The sequence below is a fragment of the Choloepus didactylus genome, chromosome X (assembly GCF_015220235.1).
Source record: "Choloepus didactylus isolate mChoDid1 chromosome X, mChoDid1.pri, whole genome shotgun sequence".
Taxonomy (NCBI): Eukaryota; Metazoa; Chordata; class Mammalia; order Pilosa; family Megalonychidae; genus Choloepus; species Choloepus didactylus.
Window position 1 is genome coordinate 116265962 of NC_051334.1, and position 23383 is coordinate 116289344.

Consider the following 23383-nt stretch of genomic DNA (forward strand, 5'->3'; position numbering starts at 1 on the left):
CTCAAGGGGGCTCTGCATATTTTTTTCATTGTTTTTCTTTTTTTTAATTAACTTTTTTTTTTTAAATCAACTATATAAAAAAAATTAAAAAAACATACAATAAAAAAAAAACATTTCAAACAAACCATAACAAGGGAGTCCAACATGTTCCTACTCTACCCCAAGAAAATAACTCAATATAGCAACATTTCTGTGAACTTGTTCCTACCATACCCATCAGAAATTAACAAACCATAGTCATTCCTGGGCATTCCCAGAATGTTAAATTTACCCACCATAGCTTATCTGTTCTTATTGGGTTATCATTCCCCCTTCATTAATTGCTCTCTATTGCTAGTTCCCCTGCATTCTACATTATAAACCATTAATTTTAGGAGTGTGTTGTTTAACCTCCAGGTGTTTGTAAATTTTCTGTCTCTGATGGTTATTGACTTCTAATTGTATTCCGTTGTGGTCAGAGAATGTGCTTTGAATATGTTCAATTTTTTTTTTTAATTTATTGAGGCTTGTTTTATGTCCCAGCATATGGTCTATTCTGGAGAAAGTTCCGTGATCACTAGAAGAATGTGTCAGATCCACCAATTTTAACATTATACCACATTTGCCATATCATTCCATCTCTCCACCAATCTATCAATCCATCTGTCTACTAAATTTCTGTCAATCTATTTCTGAACACTTGAGTGTAGGATGTATACATCATGCTCCTTGAATCCTTAATACTTCCATGTACATTTCCTAAGAACAAGAATATTCACCTATGTATCCACCTTAAATGCAGCTGTCAAGTTCAAGAAATTTAACATTAATATAAAGCTTACAGTCTATATTCCAATGTTTTCATATGTCCCATTAATGTCCTTCTGAACCTTCTTCCTTGTTAGATCCCATCCAGGATCATATATTGCCTTTAATTGCCATTGTCCCTTTAGCTGCTATTTCTTCTTTCTCTTTTTTTATTTATCATGGGAACATATATACAACATAAACTTTCCCTTCTCCACCACTGCCAAGCATACCATTCAAGTGGGATTAATCACATTCACATGTTGCAGTACCTTCACCACCTCCCATCACTGAAACTTTCCCATCCCCCCAAACAAAAACTCTATGCCCATTTTGCATTAACACCCCATTTCCCCTGCCTCCCCTACCCCTGGCAACCTGTACTCTAATTTCTGTCTTTGAGCTTGCATATTCTCTGATATTTTCTTTTTAGTTACCATGGGGCTTAAATTTAACACCCTAATCTGGAACAATCTCATTTGCTTTGATACCAACTTAACTTCAATAGTATACACAAACTATATTCCTATAATCCTCTGTCCCTCCACCTTTATGTATTTCTTGTCATAAATTACCTGTTTATACAGTATGAGTCTAAAACCACTGATTTCTCATTACATTTTTTGCATTTGCCTTTTAGATCCTGTAGGAAGTAAAAAAAAAAAAAAAAATGGAGTTACAAACCAAAAATACAATAGTACTGGCATTTTTATTTACCCCTGTTGTTACCTTTATCAGAAATTTTTATTTATTCATGTGGCTTCAGTCTATTGTCTGGTGTCTTTTCATTTCAACTGGCAGAATTCCCTTTGGCATCACTTGTAGGACCAGTCTACTGGTGAAGAACCCCTTCAGCTTTTGTGTATCTGGGAATGTCTCTTCCTCATTTTTGAAAAATAGTTTTGCTGGATATAAAATACTTAGTTGGCAATTTTTTGCTTTCCACACTTGAAATATGTCTTCCCACTGCTTTCTTACCTTCATGGTTGCCAATGAGAAATCTGCCCTTAATCTTATTGAGGCTCCCTTGTATGTGACATGCTGCTTCTCTTTTGTGACTTTCATAATTTTCTCTTCATCTTTGGCATTGGAATTTTGATTATAATATGCCATGGCATGGGTCTATTGGGATTTATCTGATTTGGAGTTCATTGAGTGTCTTGGATGTGTATACTCATGTCTTTTGTTAAATTCGGGAAGTTTTCAGACACTGTTTCTTTGAATATTCTCTCTGCCCCTTTCTCTCTTCTTCTGGGACTCCTACAATGTGTATATTGATGCATTTGATGGTGTCCCACAGGTTCCTTAGGCTCTCTTCACTTTTCCTTTTTAATATATGCGTTTAGTGCTATAAATTTCCCCCTTAGCACTGCTTTTGCTGCATCCCATAGGTTTTGGTATGTTGTGTTCTCATTTTCGTTCGTCTCTATATATTTAGCAATTTCTCTTGCTATTTCTTCTTTAACCCACTGATTGTTTAGGAGTGTGTTGTTTAACCTCCAGGTATTTGTGAATTTTCTAAGTCTCTGATGGTTATTGACTTCTAATTGTATTCCATTGTGGTCAGAGAATGTGCTTTGAATAATTTCAATCTTTTTAAATTTATTGAGGCTTGTTTTATGTCCCAGCATATGATCTATTCTGGAGAAAGTTCCGTGAGCACTAGAAAAGTATGTGTATCCTGGTGATTTGGGATGTAATGTCCTGTATATGTCTGTTAAATCTAATTCATTTATCAGATTGTTTAGGTTTTCAATTTCCTTATTGGTCTTCTGTCTGGTTGATCTATCTATAGGAGAGAGTGATGTGTTGAAGTCTCCCACAATTATTGTGGAAACATCAATTGCTTCCTTTAGTTTTGCCAGTGTTTCTCTCATGTATTTTGTGGCACCTTGATTGGGTGCATAGACATTTACGATTGTTATTTCTTCTTGCTGAATTGCCCCTTTTATTAGTATGTAGTGGCCTTCTTTGTCTCTCAAAACATCCCTGCATTTGAAGTCTATTTTATCTGAGATTAATATTGCTACACCTGCTTTCTTTTGGCTGTAGCTTGCATGAAATATTTTTTTCCATCCTTTCACTTTCAGTTTCTTTGTGTCCCTATGTCTAAGATGAGTCTCTTGTATGCAACATATTGATGGTTCATTTTTTTTGATCCATTCTGCGAATCTATATCTTTTAATTGGGGAGTTTAATCCATTTACATTCAACGTTATAACCGTGAACGCATTTCTTGAATCAGCCATCTTATCCTTTGGTTTATGTTTGCCATATTTTTCCCCTCTCTCTATTAATATCCTTTATTGTACCCATACCGAATCTCTTTAGTACTGAACCTTTCTCCAAGTCTCTCTGTCCTGTCTTTGTTTCTCTGTCTGTAGGGCTCCCTTTAGTATCTCCAGTAGGGCAGGTCTCTTGTTAGCAAATTCTCTCAGCATTTGTTTGTCTGTGAAAAATTTAAGCTCTCCCTCAAATTTGAAGGAGAGCTTTGCTGGATAAAGTATTCTTGGCTGGAAATTTTTCTCACTCAGAATTTTAAATATATCGTGCCACTGCCTTCTTGCCTCCATGGTGGCTGCTGAGTAGTCACTACTTAGTCTTATGCTGTTTACTTTGTATGTGGTGAATTGCTTTTCTCTTGCTGCTTTCAGAACTTGCTCCTTCTCTTCTGTGTTTGACAGTGTGATCAGAATATGTCTCGGAGTGGGTTTATTTGTATTTATTCTATTTGGAGTTCGCTGAGCATTTATGATTTGTGTATTTATGTTGTTTAGAAGATTTGGGAAGTTTTCCCCAACAATTTCTTTGAATACTCTTCCTAGACCTTTACCCTTTTCTTCCCCTTCTGGGACACCAATGAGTCTTATATTTGGACGTTTCATATTATCTATCATATCCCTGAGGTCCATTTCGATTTTTTCAATTTTTTTCCCCATTCTTTCTTTTATGCTTTCATTTTCCATTCTGTCATCTTCCAGGTCACTGATTCGTTGTTCAACTTCCTCTAGTCTTGTACTATGAGTGTCCAGAATCTTTTTAATTTGGTCAACAGTTTCTTTAATTTCCATAAGATCATCCATTTTTTTATTTAGTCTTGCAATGTCTTCTTTATGCTCTTCTAGAGTCTTCTTGATTTCCTTCATATCCCGTACTATGGTCTCATTGTTCATCTTTAGTTCTTTGAGTAGCTGCTCTAGGTGCTGTGTCTCTTCTGGTCTTTTGATTTGGGTGCTTGGGCTTGGGTTATCCATATCATCTGGTTTTTTCATATGCTTTATAATTTTCTGTTGTTTTTGGCCTCGTGGCATTTGCTGAACTTGATAGGGTTCTTTTAGGGTTTGTAGACCTATTGAAGTCCTTATCTCTAATTTATCAGATCTACAGCTTCGTGGAGTACACTTTCTCTAACTAACCAGCAGGTGGCGTCCACGAGCCACCTGTTCTCCACAAGCCAGTTCTCCCCTGCTTAGCCTTTTTGGTGAGTGGGGGAGTGAGTCTTGTGGGGCCCAATTGGTGTACCAAGCTTGCGTGTGTAGTTGGTGTTGCCTGCCCTGTATGTGGGGCGTGTTTCTGGGCAGTCGGGGAGGGGGGGTGGCCCTAACAATCAAATCTCCCTGATGATCCTAGAGTTTTAAAGCTGGTGCAATAGTCTAATCCTTCAGTTCAGTCCTGCTACAGTTTGTCTCTGCCACTGACCCACAAGTCCTTGGTATTGGCGTATGGCTCCTGAGACTTGCAAGTGGGCCCCTCTTCCAGGCTGTGCACCCCGGGTCCTCTGTTGAGGGATGACTGTGCTATGTCACAGGTGAGTGCCGTCCCCTCAGGGCAGTTCTGGGCTGCTGGGCTGTGTAGGGAGGCTCCCTGTCTGCTCAAATGATGGCTGAATGGGGCTTTGTTAATTCACACTGCTCCACCTTCCCAACTCTGGGACAATCAGCTGAGGTTGCAGGGAAGGCTAATGTCCACGCCCAGTTTTGTGGTGTGTGCCTGTTATTTGAAGCCCTTCCGTCACACTGGGTTGTCTGGGGCAGCTCTGGGCTATGGGGCTGGCGATGGGCAGGAGTGTTTCCTGTCCACCAGGATGGTGGCTGTGAGCGGACACCCCCGTTTTCTTGGGAAGTTGTGGTGTTTAGTGAATTTTCTCAGCCACTGAATTATTGCCTTTTGTCTCAGAGCTCTCTTAGTTCTGCTCTTGACTTGACGTGCCCAAATTGAAAGTCTTTGAAGCTTTCTGTATTGGGCTTCTTAGAGTAATTGTTTTAGAAAAAGAAAAAAGGATTAAAAAAAAAAAAAAAAAAAAAAAAGGGTCCTCCTCAGAGATCTAATGGGTTATTGAAATGCTAAGAGACAAAGCAACCAGGGCCATTAAGGAAAGGTCCACAGGGCAGAGAGATCGGCTTTTCTTCGGGATTTGCATATGCGCCTTAGGGCCTGAGCTCTGCCCTTCCCCTTTCTGTGTTCACCAGAACTCTAAAAATCCTCTGCTTTTATTTTGGAGTTTTTCGTGTTGTTTTTTTTTCTATGCCTGTCTCCTCTCTGCTGGGCTGGCTGCTCACAGATTCTCTGGTGTCTGGTCTCTGTCTATCTATGGTTGGAGTCTGGATCAGTAGAATGAGTTTCCGATAAGAGCAGCCACTGCAGTTCTCCCTTCTCCTTCCCGGAGCTGACAGCCCCTCCTCCCATGGGACTGAGCCTGGCAGGGAGGGGCGCGGGTCCCCTGGCCGCAAAAACTTACAGATTTCGCTGATCTCAGCAGTTCGACATTTTCATGAGTGTTGTATGAAGTATGCCCAAAGACAGATTGCTCTATGGTGTCCAGTCCACGCAGTTCCTGGCTTTCTACCTACTTTCCTGGAGGAGTAACTAAAACATACAGCTCACCAGTCTTCCATCTTGCCTCACCTCTCTCTCTTCACTTTTCTTCACTCTTCTTTCTATTTCTCAGACTGGATTTCAATTGCCTTATCTTCAGGTTCACTGATTCTTACTTCTCCTAGCTCCAATTTGTTGTTGAACCCATATAGAGAATTTCTAATTTCTGTTACTGTGTTCATCTCTGTTGGTTCCTTTTCATAATTTCTATCTATTGCTATTCTCTTTGTGTTCAACTGTCATTTTTCTGATTTCCTCTAGTTCTTTGTCCAAGTTTTCCTTTAACTCTGTAACCATATTTAGGGCTATTTTAAAAAAAGTCTTTGCCTGGTATGTCCCAAGTCTGGACCTTCTCATTGATGGTGTCTAATGCTTTAATCTTCTTCTCTGTCTGGGCCATCACTTCTTGTTTCCTTGTATGTTTTGTAATTCTTTTGTCAAAACCTGGACATTTTGATATTTTATTGTGTTATTGCTGGAATTTAGACTCTGAGGCATCTTTTTCCTCAAGCTTGTATCCAGCTAGGATTATGACAGCACTTTACTTGAATGCCAGGAGCTAACAAACAAACAACAAAAAGAATAATAATAATTTTAAAAAAAGAAAATGCCTTACCAAGTCTTTGCAGATTGATCTGTGCAAGTGCTCTCCTTCAGGGTTTATCCATAAAACGAGCTTAGAGAATAGCTCCAGAACAAAGTATAGAGGCTGCCCAGACCCTTTGGGTACAGGCCTCTTGTCTTGGGCATGTGCAGGTGGCCCTAGGAATTCTGCTGTTTACATAATACAAATAGCCCCTCTTTCCTAGGATACAGTTTCCTCACAGTAGGATACTGCTCTGTTTATCCTACAGACAGCAGTCTCTTGTCCCAGGCAGCCACTTGACTGTTCTCCCACAGTGTTCTGTAGAGCTCAGTGAGCCATCTTCTACAAGTAGGGCAAGTTCTGGGACAGCGAGTCTCTCAGACCACCAGCAGACAGACTGGACCAGACATACATGTTCCCACTATATGCACATGGGTTACTTTGCTCCCTCCAGGACCAGTGAGTGCAGGCTGGCTCCATGTGGAGACAGTGAGGGGTGAGGGAAGGGCTAGCCAGGGTGCCACAAGATCCTACTGCTTTTAAGTGGCCTTTTTCTTGATTTGATGCTCACCTTGTTCCCGCAGTCCTTGAACATTTTCTGTAGCTTTCAGAAAGATGTTTCTGCCAGTTCTTGTTGATTGTTCAAACCTTCTGTGAGGTGATGGAGCCCTGAAGCATCTGATTCCACTATTTTCATCACTTTCAACCATAGGAAATCATCCCCAATGCAGAGATTTAATAAATATTGATGTTCTGGTTTTTAAATGAGTTGCTTTTGAACATTTGATTCTTTTTATTCTTTCCGTAACCAAAAATTATATTATTAAAGGATAATTAGTACACAGTTGCATAAAATCTACATTTACACCTCAAATTCATCTGGAATTCATATTTAGTGTCAGGGGAGAAAATAAACTGATCTTTCTTCCAATCAGGTAACAGAGGTCCCCCAGCATCACCAATCAGACAATTCTTCCCTTCCCCACAGCCTTCTGCTGCTGTCTCCTCTTGCCTGTGTGAAATTCATAAACATGTGTACCAAAAGCACAGACAGGAAACATGATACTTGAACTAACTGTGATGATGCAACTCTGCGGGGGCAGGGTGGTTGCCAGGCAAGAGGAGAGAGAGCTGCAACAAGGAGGGAAAGGGGGATAAAGGTAGAAAAGGCTCTTCTCTGTCAAACAAATGACAGAGTCACACAAATGGAGTCCTTAAGGACTTCATCCTGTGTGTGGCACACATGTCACTTGCTCTTATGATGTTTGCCTAATCACCTCACATATGTAGACCTTGCTTTTGTCTTGTGAGGAAACATCAAATGATGGAGGGTGGTGTGGGGGGTGGTGATGAGCAGAAGACAGGAGGCTGAGCCTCCACCCCCTCTGCCAAGAGGTGAGTGTGGCTCCAGTGGAAGGGGGTGGTTGTAAGGTCAGATTGTGGGATCATGGATGGAACAGGAGCAAGAAATCAGGGAGGAGCTGATGGGGTGTTTCTGGAAGGGGTAGCACTTCAGGCTAGGTTCTGGCCGTGGCAGCCCAGGGAAGGCTGCAGTGGCCTTCTGGTAGTACCTGGCCTCTACCCCTCCCTGGGAACACCAGCCTGCATCCTGTTTGTCCCTACTGAGTGAAACATCAGCCTCTAGCATAATTAGAACCCCCCAATGCAGAGATTGGGGTCTCCCTGTGACCCACAACCTGTGCCATCCCTGGGACAACACAGCCCAGTGTTGTGTATGACACCCTGCGGTCTGTGATTCCTACCAGGCTGCCTGTCCTTGTCAATCTCGATGTGAGAACCTTGGTCATCGTGCCCTCATCCTGTCTACTACCCATAGAGCTCTGTGCTTCCTCTCCCCTGACACACCCTCTCCCGCTGCTGTACACCCTGTCCTCTCAGTCCAGTGTAGCCCCCATTTCCTTCATGATAAACTTCCTTGGGTCTTAAGGTCTGCGCATTCATTTCACTATCTTGCTACCTGCCTTAAATGAAGTCACCACCCACCAGTCTCGTCATGCTCACAAGGATAGGGGCTAGTGTACCTACAAGAAACATGGGCTCCCCAGGGACTTAGGTCACACCTGCCCCCTTTTATCACCCTGCAATCTGAGGCCAGAAGATGGGGTAGGAGCAGGTGGGGAAGTTACTTCTCTGCTCTCTCTCCCCTATTAATGCCTTCAGTTCTGCTAAAATGTATGGGATCTAGTTTTCTGATTCCCATGTTCCTTTACATACCCTGGGGTCCAAATTGCTTTTCATCCCTCTCCAGCTATTCCTATTTCTTGGATCAGGGGAGGGATGAGCTTGGAGTCCTTGGGCTGCCTGTGCCCTCTAGCATGTAGCTAGAGTGAGGCTGGTGGGGTGGAGGGGCTGAGCCTCCTGATGCTGAACTCCCATGAGTAGCTGCTCTCTCCTTAATTGGGGAGGGGGCAGAGGGTAGTGTCAGCCTAAAGGACAGACTCCTTATTGCAACCAGGTGTTGTCCAGAAGCAGCAGCAATCTAAGGAATCCACCCAGAAAAGGGAGAATTGCCCTGCAGGATGAAGCCCCGGAATCCCCATTTTGGGCTGTTATCTCGCTCCTCACCCCCAGTCATGACTCCCCTGGATACAGTAGAGAAGAAACCATTGGGACATTAAGTAGTGGACACAGAGTTTGGCTCTATGACCTAAGAGACAGGTCAGTTGTGATCAGGGGCTCATTGGGAGATAATCAGTTTCCCTTTCCCTCACCTGTAAAATGGGATTGATAAAAACTCTGCCTCATGGCATGAGCCACCCCCCAGTGTACGTTTTTACTATAGCTTTAGTTTTCCTTTATTTCTTCCTAAAAGTAGTATCACACAGAGACATTAAAATAGATGCTGATATATTTGTTTACACAGAAAGAAGTCCACAACATAAATTATTTGGTGAAAAAATGCAGAGTATAGAATAACACTTACATTTGATCACTTTTACCTATACATATATCTAGAAGATATAGGGGAATATCCAGAAGGGACAATCATCAAAGGTTTGACAATAGCCATAAGGGGTTCAAGGTAATTTTTACTTTAGTTTTTTTGTATTTTTGTCTTTTTGAATGTTTAACAAAAAGAGTTAGACTCTTTTCACAAAGATAATAAAGTCATCAAGGAAATAAACACACAACAAGAACAGTGGGGGAGGGAGCAGGAACAGAGATCAGGCCATCCCTTCTGCTGTGTTGGTATCCAAGACCTGTTCTCTTCCCCAAAAGAAAGCCACTTTGTGGATTAATGCATGCAAATAGAAGCCCCCCTCTCCAGTTTTCTCATCACCGGACTCTGAATACAGTTAAGAGTTGGTTCACTTAGGGCTGGGGTCTAGCACCCACTGTGGCCCAGAGGGGTCACTGTGTTTATTAGGGGCCTCTTTTGACCCCTCCTCTGCATGAGTCAGCTCCTGCAAGGAGATGATCAGATTCTCAAACACCTGGGCCTTGTTGCTCTCATTGTCACTAGGTGTCTTTGGAGTGGCCCTCCTTGCCAAAATATGAACAGTGGATTGTGTGTTTTCACTTCCTGGCTCTATGCTTATCTAGGTGGTTATACCTAGAACCACTGCTGGTGGAGGGAGATTGGGCCCAGGAACTGTTGGGGGAATCGATAAGCAGACCATGATCCTGAGGTCTGGCCCTGCATCTGGGGGGAGTCGGATCCAAGGATGAAAGTGGAGGCTCCTGGGACTCCACCAGGATCACATCCTCATCTGAGTCATCGAAGGTATCATCTATATCGCGTTGCCCGCAGCACTGCCAATGGCTGTCGGTGGGGGGCCTGGAAATGCCACAGGGCCGGCTGCTCTCTCCACGATTGACTCAGATCTTTTGCGCCACTTCCGTTTAATAAAAGTGTCATCCCAATCTTCTTCCTCCCTAATCATCCTGATGACCTCCAGGAAACTGGGAAGATGCCCCTGCTCATTTGCATACATCCTGAGAAGATCCTTAAGCCTGAAGCGCAGATTCCTATTCAGTTCAGCCCCTAAAAGGAGCTGGTGCAGGCGGGTCTGGTTTGCATCTTTCTCAGCTATGATCCCTGCCCGAATAGCATTCTGGAGCTGCACCTCTAAACGGATCACATAAAGGGAGGCTTTCTCCCCTTGCGCCTGCAGGGTGTTAAAAAAAAAATTACCATGGGCAGTCACACTGCTTTCAGACTCCCCAAACACCAATTTCATCGCCCGCAAGAAATCCACCACACTTAGATTGGGGTTGGCTGCCTGCAGTAATCGCATGACCTCCCGGGCAGGGCCCCTAAGGGTTTTCATCAAGCGCTTTGAGCTTTTCCCCTTCAGCCATATTCCAATCTGGCAGGACACCACTGACTTGGATCAGCCAGTTTTCAAAGGTTTCTTCCCCCTGCGCTGGCACCACCGTCCCTGAGAACAACTTCATGTTTCTCTCTGCCATGCTGGCCAGTAAAGGACCAAGACTCCTCCCCAGGGACCTCAGCATGGTACGGATCCAAGGCGGTAAGGGTGCGTTCCCCCTCCTGTTGTTACCCACACGTGCAATGATGCTAGCCATGACTGACAGTGATCGCCTATCTGAATACAAGATGCTCAGGCTTTTCAAAAAAGCCTAATCTGCAGGAGGAATCCCAAAAACAACGTCCCTGGCTCTGTCTTCCTTGTATTTCAACAGGGACTGTAAAAAAAAAAAAAAAAGTCAGTAAGGTAGCAGGAAGCCATCCGCAGCCGCATTCCCTGCCTTCCTGAACACTCTGAAAGTACATTTTATACCTGCCCAATGCCCTAGAAATAAGCAGCAGGAGACTGGCAATTATCAGGTGCCAGCAGAGAGCCTTTTGTAGCCACATCTGTCCATTCCCACCAGTCCTCCAAGAGGGGTGGCAACTGTTGGGTCGCCTTTTAGGTGTCATCGTGTGTGGGGTCGATATTGGGCTCTCAGGATAGAGTGCAGTGGACTAAGTCTCACCGATTTGTGAGAACAAGATCTCATTAACTTCACGGCCTCAACCACACCCCCTTCTCAAAGTTTTCTCCATCATTTCACGATTCTTACATAAGCTCAGGAACCAGCGTGCGCCTTTTTTTTTTTTTTTCACTTGCAGCCTCCAGAATGGTGCCCTAGGTGAGAAGGCTCATCTGGGGATGTGGTGGGCCTCTGTCCACCGGGGCCCGATGATCTGGGTCCTTAGGTAGTCAAGCCTGCGTCCCACGGAGGGAAGAGAAGGGTCAGAAGTAGCCTCAACGCTCATCCCGCCACCCCCGCGCCCCACCCCGCATCGACCCCTCTCCTTCCCCCTCCTCTGGCCCCCTTCTCCGCCTCCGCTGTCGCCGGGCAGAAAATTCTCTCTCCCACCTGCTGGCCAGCTGAAGCGCTACCCCCTCCCCCCTACTACTTTCCCCCGGGAAACCGTCCGCCTACCAGCTCTGCAATAGGCCACGCAGAATTCAAGTTCGGATTTTCAGCTTTGACCGCCTGCCACGGAAAAAGGGAAAAGGAGTTGGACACGCACACCCACATATTCCTCCCCAGGAGGAGATGAGGAAAGGCATGGGGGGTGGGAGGCAGTTCACGGCAGACAGCCTGCGATTCCTCCTGCCCTTCGTCACCCCCCCCGAAAAAGTTCCCATCCCCACCCCCACCCCCCGCCTCAATCTAGGCAAATCCTACCCCTTGGGCAGCATCCAGTCGAGCCCCACATCCTCCCGCAGCGCAGCCCGGCCACAGGAGTGCACTTTCCCTGGCCTCGTGGTTACCAGTCCCCAAGCGGGGAGCCGCCTGGTTCTGGTGGGACTTCTCCCTCTCTCCGAACCGGGCCATCGCGCCCCATTTCTTTACCTGTGCTCCGCTGGTGGGCAGCGGATGCTCCGCCGTCGACAGCTGTGGATTCTGTCTTCCGGTCTCCGGGGCTCTGCAGGGGAAAAGCACGAGCGTCAATTAGGCCGCCGCTAAGCGACCTGGGGCTGCCAGACGGAGCTGCTTTGCACGCCCGCCCAGAGAGGGTAGCGGAGTCGAGGCCGCGCAGTTCCCTCGGCTGCCGCTGCTGCCTCTACCCATCCCGCCCTCCCAGCAGCAGCGGCGGCAGCTTTTGGCTTCTGCCCATTGAGGCAGAAGAGCGTGACGAGCCGGGCGGCGCGGCCAATCAGCCCCGCGCGGGGGCGGGCTCCCTGCTTGGTTTCCAGCCCCCAAGCTAATGCTAGAAAGGGGGTAGCGGATCTGGCAGGGGTTGCGGCAGACCGGCGCGGGAGCCGGCGCGGTGTCAAGTGCAGCTCACACGTACAGACTGAGCCGATTTGCATTTTACCCGTGAGTTTGTGGCTTCCTTCTTCGCTTCTCTTCTCTCTCTCCCCTTCTCTCTCGCCTCTCCTCCACGCTTTCAGACCACATGCCTTAAACATGAGGTGGGACAGAAATCAAGTGAACAATAAGAGTTCTTCATCTTTGTATTGAGGGAAGGGGGGGCATTTATTGAGCGCTTTCTGTGTGCAAATGCCCTTGCACGGGCCTTGCATTTATTCCTCTCAGCAGTCTTGTGAAGAAGGTAGCAGTGTGCCCATTTAACAGAGAGGGGACTTAAGCATCCAGGCAGTATGGTTAGGAAGCACAGAGCTAACAGCTCACACCCAACTCTACATGTCTGACTTCAAGATTGCCCTTTGTAAACACTCCTCTCCACTGCAGGATTGAGGGTTAGTGAAGAGTAGCCAAAGCAGGGTGGGAGGGCCTACTTGGGACTGTAGAATTGATGGGTAAGGACTATTATCTCCATTTCACAGATGAGGAAACTGAGACTGTTACACCTCTTGCCCTACATTATACAGCACATAAGTATCAGTTTCTGGTTTTGCACCTAGGTCTGTTGTTCTCCAGATGCGAACTCTTTGCCCTGCTATGCTGCCTAGAAATCATTTTTACTATATTGTCTGAAACTATCTCAATAGCAGCCTCTGTGTGATGGTGGAGAGAGGGATGAGGGAGGAGGAAGGCAACTTTTATGGCACTCATTGTATGGGAAGAGGAAACTAAGGCACTTTTCTTTCCCTTTTTATACCACTTTTTTTTGCACCACTACAAGCTGCCTGTTATAAAAGTAACATTATTTCTGCAGCCCTTTATGACATTTGAATTGATTATGATCCCCAAGGAGACAAGGCTCAGAGAGATGAAATTACTTGTCTGAAGTTACAAGGTGAAGCCAAAATTTGGGCCAAGTCTCTGACTCCAAAACCCATGCTATTAGCCAGTACTCACCAAAGTATGGGTGCAAGGCTAGCTGCACCAGAATCATTCTGGAGAGCTCATTAGAAATGCAGAGTTCTTGGCTCCACCTCTGGAGGATACTGATTTACTAGGATTAGACCTGTGGAGTGTGATTTTATATTTTTAACTAGGGCTGAAGTTGATTCTGGGGGTAGGGAGATTTGTGAACCATTGCTCTAAACACATCATGCTGAGGGTAATAAGCAAATGGCCTGTTCATAGCATATCCATCATGAAATGTAACTCCAGAGCAGAGGTTCCTACGTCGGGTCCACGATCTTCCTCAAATTGTATGCAAAGATTTTGGACTCTGTATATTTTCCGAGTCCTTAGCTTTGTAGATTTTCAAATGGGTCTGTGGCCCAGAAATGGTTAAAAACAACTCCCCTATGATCTTTATGACATCTTCCTTCTTCAACTTGTTCTTGAGGAAGAAGCGTGAGAAGTGAAACACAGTTTAACCATACCCCAGAACCACAACTCTCAGCCACTAACATAGCTCTTCCTTTTCCTAGTTCAAGGATAGGTTGCTAGGTTGCCCTTCTGTGAGCTCTTGAGGGGACTTCTCCTTTGTTGGATTTGGCATCACTGGCTCCAGAGAAGGAGCAACTCCATGGAAACCGCATGCAGAGTGAATGGGCAGTGAAGCCAGTGACTGGGAAACCTGCTCCATTTTCCCTTACTTCTGGTTCTTAGAGAGCAGGTCTTCCTTCCCTTATGTAGAGTGTGGCTAGAGGCCCCTGTTGGGGTTTCAGGGTTGAGGGGTAGTGGTGGCAGGCACCGCACAAGTGGACAGCCCATATGCAAAGGAGTTGCTGTTTCTTGTTCTTGACTCTGATGCTTGGAAGCAAGTGAACAGAGTCTGATGCTCTTCAGCTGCTGTTGTGTTCATCTTCAGCCTGCCAAGGTGATTCACCTCCTTTCTGTTTTCTTATTTCCAAGCATGATACTTAGAATTCCTTGGAGTAAACAATTCAGATTTGGAGACAAAACACCTTCCATCTCAGAATTGTGGCTTTTCTCTTGTGCATGCAACAGTGAAGTGGTGATGGCAGCAGGGTGTGGGTGGGGAGTGTGTTGGAGGTAAAGAGAATGTATGTTTTTCACCTTACCCAGTCAGGGGTGATGCTGTAGTAGCTCTGGGGTTTCCTTCAAACTCTTTCTTCTGCTCCCCAGTACCATGACGTCTGACTGGCCTCTCAGCAGACAGTTGTTCTGCATTTAAATTGGCTTTATCACCAAATCAGGTAATCTGCTGTTTGACCTGGTGGGGGCGGGATCAGATAGGACAAAGACTAGATCTCAGAGCTCTGACAAAAAAACCGTGAAAGGAAATGGATTGTGTAAAGGTGCCTGGGTGAGGCCTTTAGAACAAATGGCGGGTCTCTTCATGCAGTGCTGGGAGGAGCATTTGCTAAGCCAGCTCCAATCAGATACAGAGCATCCCTTATCCCATCAAGTGTGGGAGCCTTTTTCAATCCATGGCTCTATTGAGGCCATATTTTCCAATTTCGACAAATAAACCTTAAAAGCCTGAAGGTTAGGAGCTAAAGCTTTCAGTTGAAACAATAATAGCTGCTTTTGGCTGCCTGCCTCCTCTGTGCCAGGAATTTTCCATCTCTCCTCTCATTTAAAGCTTCTCAGCAACCCTGTTGAGACAGGCATTGTTATCCCAGTTTGAAGATATAGAAAATGAGTTTCAGAGAGCTTAGGTAAGTTGCATGAGGCCACGCAACTCATAAATCGAGGCCCTGGGACTCCAGCCCAGGACTGTCAAACTCCAAAGCCCATGAACTGCTTTTCTCTGCTGTTTTCCAAACAAGCAATTTAAAATGCATTCTGCAGATGACCCAGTGCATTAGACCAATTTCAGCCTTCTTTCCATTATCTCATATTTAAATGAAACTACTATTATAACTTATGGAGAAACTTATGTACCAGATACTGTGCTAAGCACTTTATATACTTTATCTCTTGTAAACTTTATGACAGTCATTTTATAGATAAGGTTACTGAGGCTCAGAGAGGTAGAGACTTGGCTGAGGTCATAAATCTAAGAAGTGACAGAATGACTGCCCCATGCAACACTCATGTCTTAGCCTGGATTCTTCCTCAGCCTAGAATGCCTGCCCTCACTCTGCCACCTAACACGGGCCTATTCATCCATCGAGGATCATGTCAGAAATTTTTGGGTGCTCCCTGCTCCCTGTGGAATAAATTTCTCTTGTGTTTCTGCTCCCTCCTTGATTAGCACACCCTTTATTTTGTTTTATAGTATTGTTTAGCTCATTGTTGACCTGTCTCCCACCCTAGGTTCCCAAGCCTTTTGAAGGCAGGAACCAAGTCTTATTCATCTCTAGCTCCTCAGTAATTTATGCACAGTGATTCAGCAGTGGATGATCAGTAGATGATCAATACACGTTTGTGAGCTGACCAAAGGACTGGCTGAGGGATGCCCTAGAGGGATGCCCTAAATGAACAGACAAATGTGGGGCTTGATCCTGGGATGTTAACACAGGCAATCAATTTGGACTAGACTGGCCACGGGAGTCTGAAATCCCCTGAGCTCATTTTGCTAGATGGTAAAATAGGAGGCAGATCATAGGTTACAGGTGATCATCTGCTCAAGGCAGATTCCAGGTCCATTCTGTTGTCTCTTCTTTGGAATTCATGTTAAAGGGCCAGGCTCCTCTAGGATTATTTATATAGCACTTTTGCATTATGGAAGAAAGGTCTTTCCTGCCACCCAGGTGAATACAAGATTTGTGCCAACATACCCACTTTTTCTGGTTCTGGTAGGCCTGAGAGTGTTCCACAGGTGCATGTGCTCAGTAGAGACAGATGGTGAGATTGGGAAGTGTTTTAGTTTCCTAGGCTGGTCAAAGCAAATACCATGAAATGGGTCAACTTAAACAATGGGAATTTATTCCCTTATAGTTTGAGGCTTGGAAAATGCCAAAATCAAGGCAACAAAAAGGCAATGCTTTCTTCCAAAAGACTGACTGCCAGAGATCCTTGGCTTCTCTGCCACATGGCAAGGCACGTGCTGGCATCTGCTTGTCTCTCCCTTCTCCTCTGGGTTTTGTTGATTTCAGGTTCTTGCTTCCATGGTGTTCTATCTCTCTGTCTGAATTTCATTCCACTTATAAGGACTCCAGTAATAGGACTGAGACCCATCCTGGGCCACACCTTAACTGAAGTAGGCTCATCCAAACATCCTCTTCTTACAATGGGTTTATATCCACAGGAATGGATTAGATTTAAGAACGTGTTTTTCTGGGGTACATACAGCTTCAAATCACAGGAAGCATCCTTTTTTTAAAACAAACAAACAAACAAACAAAAACAAACTTTTTATCAAGGGTACCAAGCTGGGCGTACTCAATCACTTTATCTTATTTTACTGCATTAATCTTTTCAACAACCTTTTGAAGTCAATCTTATTTTTCTCATTTTGTGGCTGAAGAAACTGAGACTGAGGGAGGTTAAATGTCTTGCCCAAGCCACACAGCTAAGTAAGTTGTGGAGGCAGAATTCACTCTTTCGTTTGCCTGCCTTAAAGCCTGGCATCTTAACTAAAACACCAAAAAAATACGTGGGAGAAATGTGGACCACCCTCCCAATCCCCATAAAATACAATGAATTAGATGTATAAAATATGCTTTTAGAATGATGAATTAAATATTTAAGGTAAGGCACTTCTAAATTATTATTCACCTTTAACCCCTGAAAATGATCTGTAGAAATGGCAGAATCAGGAGTATAATAGCACAATTCCTCTACCAAATATTTGTTCAAATTCCCATGTATCAAACCCCTGTGACACTGTACAGTCTGAGGATGCCTAGAGAGCATTTCTTCCTATGTGCTCATTTTATAACTGGGGCGGTTGAGGCTCCAAGATGTCAATGAATTCTAAAAGCCACACAGGAAGCGAATAGCAGAACTGGTGCTTAGAATACTGGTGTCCCAAGTCCTAGTCCTGTTTTCTTTCTGCCATATCAGCAAGCCTTATGCAGTCAGTAACACATGTTTTTATAGGCTGCTCACGAAAAGGTGGTGATAAACGAAAACCTTTTCATGCAATTTAGGATCTCACAGCTTTATTGTTCAATTTATGAATTGGGCAGCATCCCATTCAGAAAGTAGAAGGAAGCTCCCCTGAGGGGGTGGAAAGGAGAAGCCCATATAGGGCCAATGCAGAAGAAAGCCAGGAAATGTTCTGATTGACTGACATTGTTTCCATTTGACATAGGGAGGTATTACAAAGTGGGGAGCAGGTGGTTGCTCAGGAATGAGGAAGTTAGGGTGATAACTGGTCGGCTGTATTTAAATTTGGTTTTCTGGGCAAGTCAGGCATTTACAGGAACTAGAAACTAGCTTAGGTTTTTGGTTTTGCTGACATGGGACTTAGCATGGGCACCTCCATGTTGGGCCTACTAGACTTTATTTATCAGCAGGGAGGAAGTGTAACATTATTACACTTTTAGGTAGAAAGGGGCAAACATTTACCTTCCCACCTGACTTTATGTGCAAATAAGATTTGGGGATGAAGACTCTTGGTAAAAAAAACTGGAGAATGTTGGGTGACTTTCGGGATCTGAGTGGAGCGGCTTCCTGCCTGGGGTGGGGGAAGGGTCCCTTTTCTCTCTGGAGAATTGGAGGTTGCTGCCAGGGGCCCAGAGGTGCCCCAGAGGAATGCAAGGAGTGGGCCCCTTGAGTCTTTGCTCCTGGACAGTTCTCAGCTAAAGGGTCAGAGGCAGAGGAGCCCTCCCAGCCTCCTTCTGACCATGAGGGTTCTGGAGACTTAGGCTTAAGGCACACATTGAATGGTAGAGGGTGTTAGAAGTGGTGGTGATGAGCAGAGCACAGGAGTTTGAGCCTCCACTCCCTCCGCCAAGAGGTGAGTGTGGCTCCAGTGGAAGGGGGTGGTTGTAAGGTCAGATTGTGGGATCATGGATGGAACAGGAGCAAGAAATCAGGGAGGAGCTGATGGGGTGTTTCTGGAAGGGGTAGCACTTCAGGCTAGGTTCTGGCCGTGGCAGCCCAGGGAAGGCTGCAGTGGCCTTCTGGTAGTACCTGGCCTCTACCCCTCCCTGGGAACACCAGCCTGCATCCTGTTTGTCCCTACTGAGTGAAACATCAGCCTCTAGCATAATTAGAACCCCCCAATGCAGAGATTGGGGTCTCCCTGTGACCCACAACCTGTGCCATCCCTGGGACAACACAGCCCAGTGTTGTGTATGACACCCTGCGGTCTGTGATTCCTACCAGGCTGCCTGTCCTTGTCAATCTCGATGTGAGAACCTTGGTCATCGTGCCCTCATCCTGTCTACTACCCATAGAGCTCTGTGCTTCCTCTCCCCTGACACACCCTCTCCCGCTGCTGTACACCCTGTCCTCTCAGTCCAGTGTAGCCCCCATTTCCTTCATGATAAACTTCCTTGGTCCTCATACCTGCACTGAACATTTATTTCTTCTTGATTCCAACATTTCTTCATGTGCCCTGGCTCGTGGGTTGCTTCTCATACCATCCACTTGTTCTCAGACCTTTCTCTGTGAGAGCAATAGCTTGTGGTTCTGAGCTGTACCTCTAGGACAGTGGCTCTTAACCTGAGGCAATCCCCCTCAGGGGACATATGGCAGTGTCTGGAGAAATTTTTGGTTATCACAACTGAGAGAGTGCTACTGGCATGCTCCTAAACATCCTACAGTACAAAGGACATCCCCTCCCCCCCCACACAAAGAACTTTCTGGCACAAAATATCAATAGTGCTGTGGTTGAGAAACTCTGCTCTATTATATAGCTTCAGTCTGCAAGGTTATGCTTAGAAGTTGCCAGATGCTGAGCCTCTAGGTGCTGAACTTCCAGGAGTAGCTGCTTTTTCCTCTCTTCTATTTGATGTATGTTTCGGGAGTGGGTTGGGTTACGGAGTAAGCATTGCCATGAAGTAGCTACAACTTCGGTAGGAATCTACAAAGAGAGGGGAGTCCTGTTCTCCCCTCCCCAACTTACTATCAACTTTTATGGAAAGCATAGTACTACAACTTTTGAATGTCTTTCTGCCTCTATGGGTAGTATATTAGTTAGGGTTCTCTAGGGAAACCAAATCAATGAGAGGTGTCTATGACTATAAAATTTATAAAAGTGACTCACTAAACTGTGAGTATGCACGAGTCCAAATTCTGTAGAGCAGTCAGCAAACTGTCAACTCCAAGGAAGATGTCCGATGAACTCCTCAGGAAATGAACCGGCAACTTTGACGAACTCCTCAGGAAATGCTTCGCTGGGCAGCTGAAGAAGTGAAGGTCCTCTATCTGTCTTGCTTATAAGTCTTCAACTGATTAATTGGATTAAATCCAGCCAATTGCATTCTCTCATTGTGGAAGACACGCCCTTTGGTGAGTCATCAGTCACAGCTGCAGTCAATTGACTGATGATTTAATAAACCAGCCTGTTGGTTTATTAACCAGCCACAAACGTCCTCGCGGCAATTGTTAGGCCAGTGTTTGCTTGACCAGACAGCTTGGTACTATCACCTGGCCAAGTTGACACATGAACCTAACCATCACAGGTAGTGTCACTTTTTTTTTGGGAAAGGAAATAGCAAAAATTATTCTGGTAGTTTATCAAATGTGACTGATTAAGTAAGTTTCATTTGGTGAAAGTTGAATACAGTAGATTTAGGGGCCTCCCCCATTCCTGAATGTATTCTCTTCAATCTTACCCTTCTTGGAATACTGGAAATTTCTGTGTTGGCAAAACACTATAGAGGTCTGTCCAGAAAAACTAATTGCTTTTGTTTTAATTTAAGGTTGACAAATTCTTTAGTTCTTAAGGGTGTGCCTATTTCTCAGAAATTGGCCCAGAGAGTTGCTTTTTCCCTTAGAGCTGAACTTCTTGAGGCTCTGTTTCTTACTAAGCTATGAAAATGCTCACCAACAGATTTAGATGGTCAGCTTAACTTCTTTTTTTTCCATTCTTAACAGTTTCTTCCATCTGCACCCAGTTGTCTTCAGCATGGGGTCGAAGAACCACTCTCCTGGGATGGAGCTTCAGCCAAGGACACGAGCAGAGGCTCCAGGAAAGAAAGGTTGGCACTCTCAGGCTTATGCCCTTGGGGCCGTCTCCAACTTTATGTCTACTTTTCTGACCTTTCCTATCTATAAGGTTGTCTTCCGGCAACAGATCCATGCTGTGGCAGTGTCAGAAGCTGTGAGACAGCTTTGGCATGAAGGTCCTAAATACTTCTACCGGGGAGTCTACCCCCCTCTTCTCTCCAAGACATTGCAAGGTACTCTACTGTTTGGGACCTACGATAGCCTGCTATGCTGTTTCTCCCCTGTCGGGCCATACTCTCTGGGGCACCGCTGGGCCGCAGGGCTCATGTCTGGTGTGGTGGAGGCTGTGGCGCTCAGCCCTTTTGAAAGGGTGCAGAATGTGCTCCAGGATGGTCGCAAGCAAGCCCGCTTCCCCAGTACTTTCAGCATTCTCAAGGAATTCAACTCTTACGGACTTTGGGGGCGGCTGTCACTGGGCTACTATCGTGGTTTCTTGCCTGTCCTCATGAGAAACAGCCTGGGGAGTGCTCTGTACTTCTCCTTCAAGGACCCCATCCAGAATGGCTTGGCAGAGCAAGGCCTGCCCCATTGGATTCCTGCCTTGGTGTCTGGTAGTGTCAATGGAACAATCACCTGCCTGCTTCTGTATCCTCTGATTGTGCTGGTTGCCAATATGCAGTCCCATATTGGCTGGCAGAGCATGCCAAGCCTGTGGGCCTCTGCCCAAGATGTTTGGGACACTCGGGGCCGAAAAGTGCTCCTGATCTATCGTGGAGGCTCCCTGGTCATCCTAAGGTCCAGTGTGACTTGGGGTATCACCACTGCTATACATGACTTCCTGCAGAGGAACTCTCACTCCAGGAAAGAGCTGAAAGACTGACCAACGCAGGAAACGTGGCAATGGAATCTTTGTTATTAGAAGCCTTACTGGGTTGATTCTACATAGCTCTTACTTCTTTGGGTTGGTTAGCTATTACTTAGCATCTGTGAGCTGTCATTGCTTGGGAGAAGTTTCCAACTATCAGCCTGTGGGGTATGGACAAAGCCCAACAGGATTCAATGGACAGATGAAGAAACTCACCTCAGTCTATCCACAGCCTTGGTACCCTCAGACCCAGGAGACCTTTAAATAACTTGTAACCAGATGAAATGTCATTCCTTTAAGGAACTCCTTGAGAATAAGAGGAAATTTAAAAGGATGATCTTAATCAGGCACTGTGAGTTCTGGGGCCCTTCCAGTTGGCCTCAAGACTAAACTGAGTAGGGGACCAGGAACTCCAATTTGAAAGAACTACTCTTGATTCTTAGTGTGGGGATTCCATAGAATATCTCAGATGGCTACATTTCCATGACATTATTTACAACCCTTACCGCCACCACTCTCACTTTTCAAGGCTGTGTGTGGATCATAGTTTCAAGCTGCAGCTGTGGCTGGAAATCATAAATTGGACTTGCCTAAACTGATCATGTGCCACAAAAACTGATGGGGCTAAAAATACTTTATCTGGGAAGAGGTATGGTCCCTGGATGAAAAAGATAAAGACTTTGAAGGAAGAGATTTAATTGCATGCAAAATAGGAAAATTTAGTAAGATTGCTCCGTGTTATCTGCTGGGACATTTTTGATAGCAAGGTGATAACATCACCTAGAAACCACTTGAGTTTCCCAAAGAAATCTGGAAGTGAAATGATCATATCTCTTCACAAATAATTGCATATTTTGTTGGTGTGGATAAGCATAGTTACTATGAGATAGATTACAGATCAGAAATATTAGCCTCCCATTCACAGCCATTCAAAATATGGTCCCCATTTAACTTGCAGCATTTTATTCATAACACTCCCAGTTAAACAGACCCCATATGCCAGTCAAACTGGGCTGTTGTTCTCTTCCCAAACATGCCATGAACTTTCCCATAGCCATGAGTTGGCCCACATTATTTTCTCCACCTGCTGTGCTCCTTCTTCCCATGCCAGTCTGCCCAAATACTTCCAGTTCCTCAAAGCGCAGCTCAGATGCTGCATTCTCTATGACGTGTCTTCTGATTCCCCCAACGGAATGTGATGTTAGCCTCCTCTGATGCCCCTCTCCGTAGAATCTCTTACATCTCTTATGGCACTGATATTATATGGCCATGAGTTCTTCTTGGTGTTCTTGAATACCTCCTATTGGCCTATAAAACTCCTTGAAATGGGGATTCTTGTATGCCGTTTTAAATCCCCCATTGTGCCTAGGTGCTCAATAAATGTGTTGAATTGTTGAACTGATTATTAAACTGTGATAAGGTGTATATCCTCAGGGTGCTGTCCCTTGTACATAAAGATAATGTTATTGACTCACTGTCAGCAAGACATGCCTTTGGGGTGTGTTTATTTTCTTTTAATAGTGAACTCCAGTTTTATGCTAATACTAAGGATGATGATTGATAATGGTGGTGATGATGATGATAATGATGATGAAAATAAATTTCTTTCAACTGGAATGTTTGATGAGTTTGTGTTATTGATGACATGTTTGCTATTAGCACCACTTTAGGAACTGAAATTTCACAAACAATTACATTGTTTAACTGTCCCGTTTTTTTCAACTCTGGAATTTTGAGGATTTCCAAGATAACATGTGTTGCAGTTCTCCCTTATACATGATATCAAGATAATGCCATCTACTTGCACCTTCTTATTGAAACAAATTTGTCATTTATAATGACTTGATTGTAGATCTCAGCAGTAAGAATTCCTCACTGAATGTCACAAATTAAAGACACAGCTGTTGGTGATATGGGATCAGAGGGCATCTGCCAACAAGGTCAACAGAAAATGG

General features: G+C 44.9%; 2 protein-coding genes across 2 annotated transcripts; one reads left to right on the plus strand and one right to left on the minus strand.

Annotated features, from left to right (window-relative positions):
- Positions 1–9109: 9109 nt before the first annotated feature.
- ZCCHC18 (zinc finger CCHC-type containing 18) lies at positions 9110–12297 on the minus strand. Its single transcript, XM_037821597.1, is given in 7 exon segments — positions 9110–9729; positions 9731–10008; positions 10011–10548; positions 10550–10918; positions 11297–11442; positions 11663–11716; positions 12080–12297. Coding segments are annotated over 4 exon segments (1218 nt in total). The 5' UTR covers positions 10799–10918; positions 11297–11442; positions 11663–11716; positions 12080–12297; the 3' UTR covers positions 9110–9576.
- Positions 12298–12489: 192 nt separating this feature from the next.
- Positions 12490–23172, plus strand: SLC25A53 (solute carrier family 25 member 53). Its single transcript, XM_037821683.1, has 2 exons — positions 12490–12547; positions 20492–23172. Exon 2 carries the CDS (start codon positions 20523–20525, stop codon positions 21441–21443), a length of 921 nt encoding a protein of 306 aa, XP_037677611.1. The 5' UTR covers positions 12490–12547; positions 20492–20522; the 3' UTR covers positions 21444–23172.
- Positions 23173–23383: the final 211 nt, after the last annotated feature.

Coding starts and splice junctions, on each gene's coding strand:
- SLC25A53 (XM_037821683.1), top strand. CDS start 20,523: ATGGGGTCGAAGAACCACTCTCCTGGGATGGAGCTTCAGCCAAGGACA.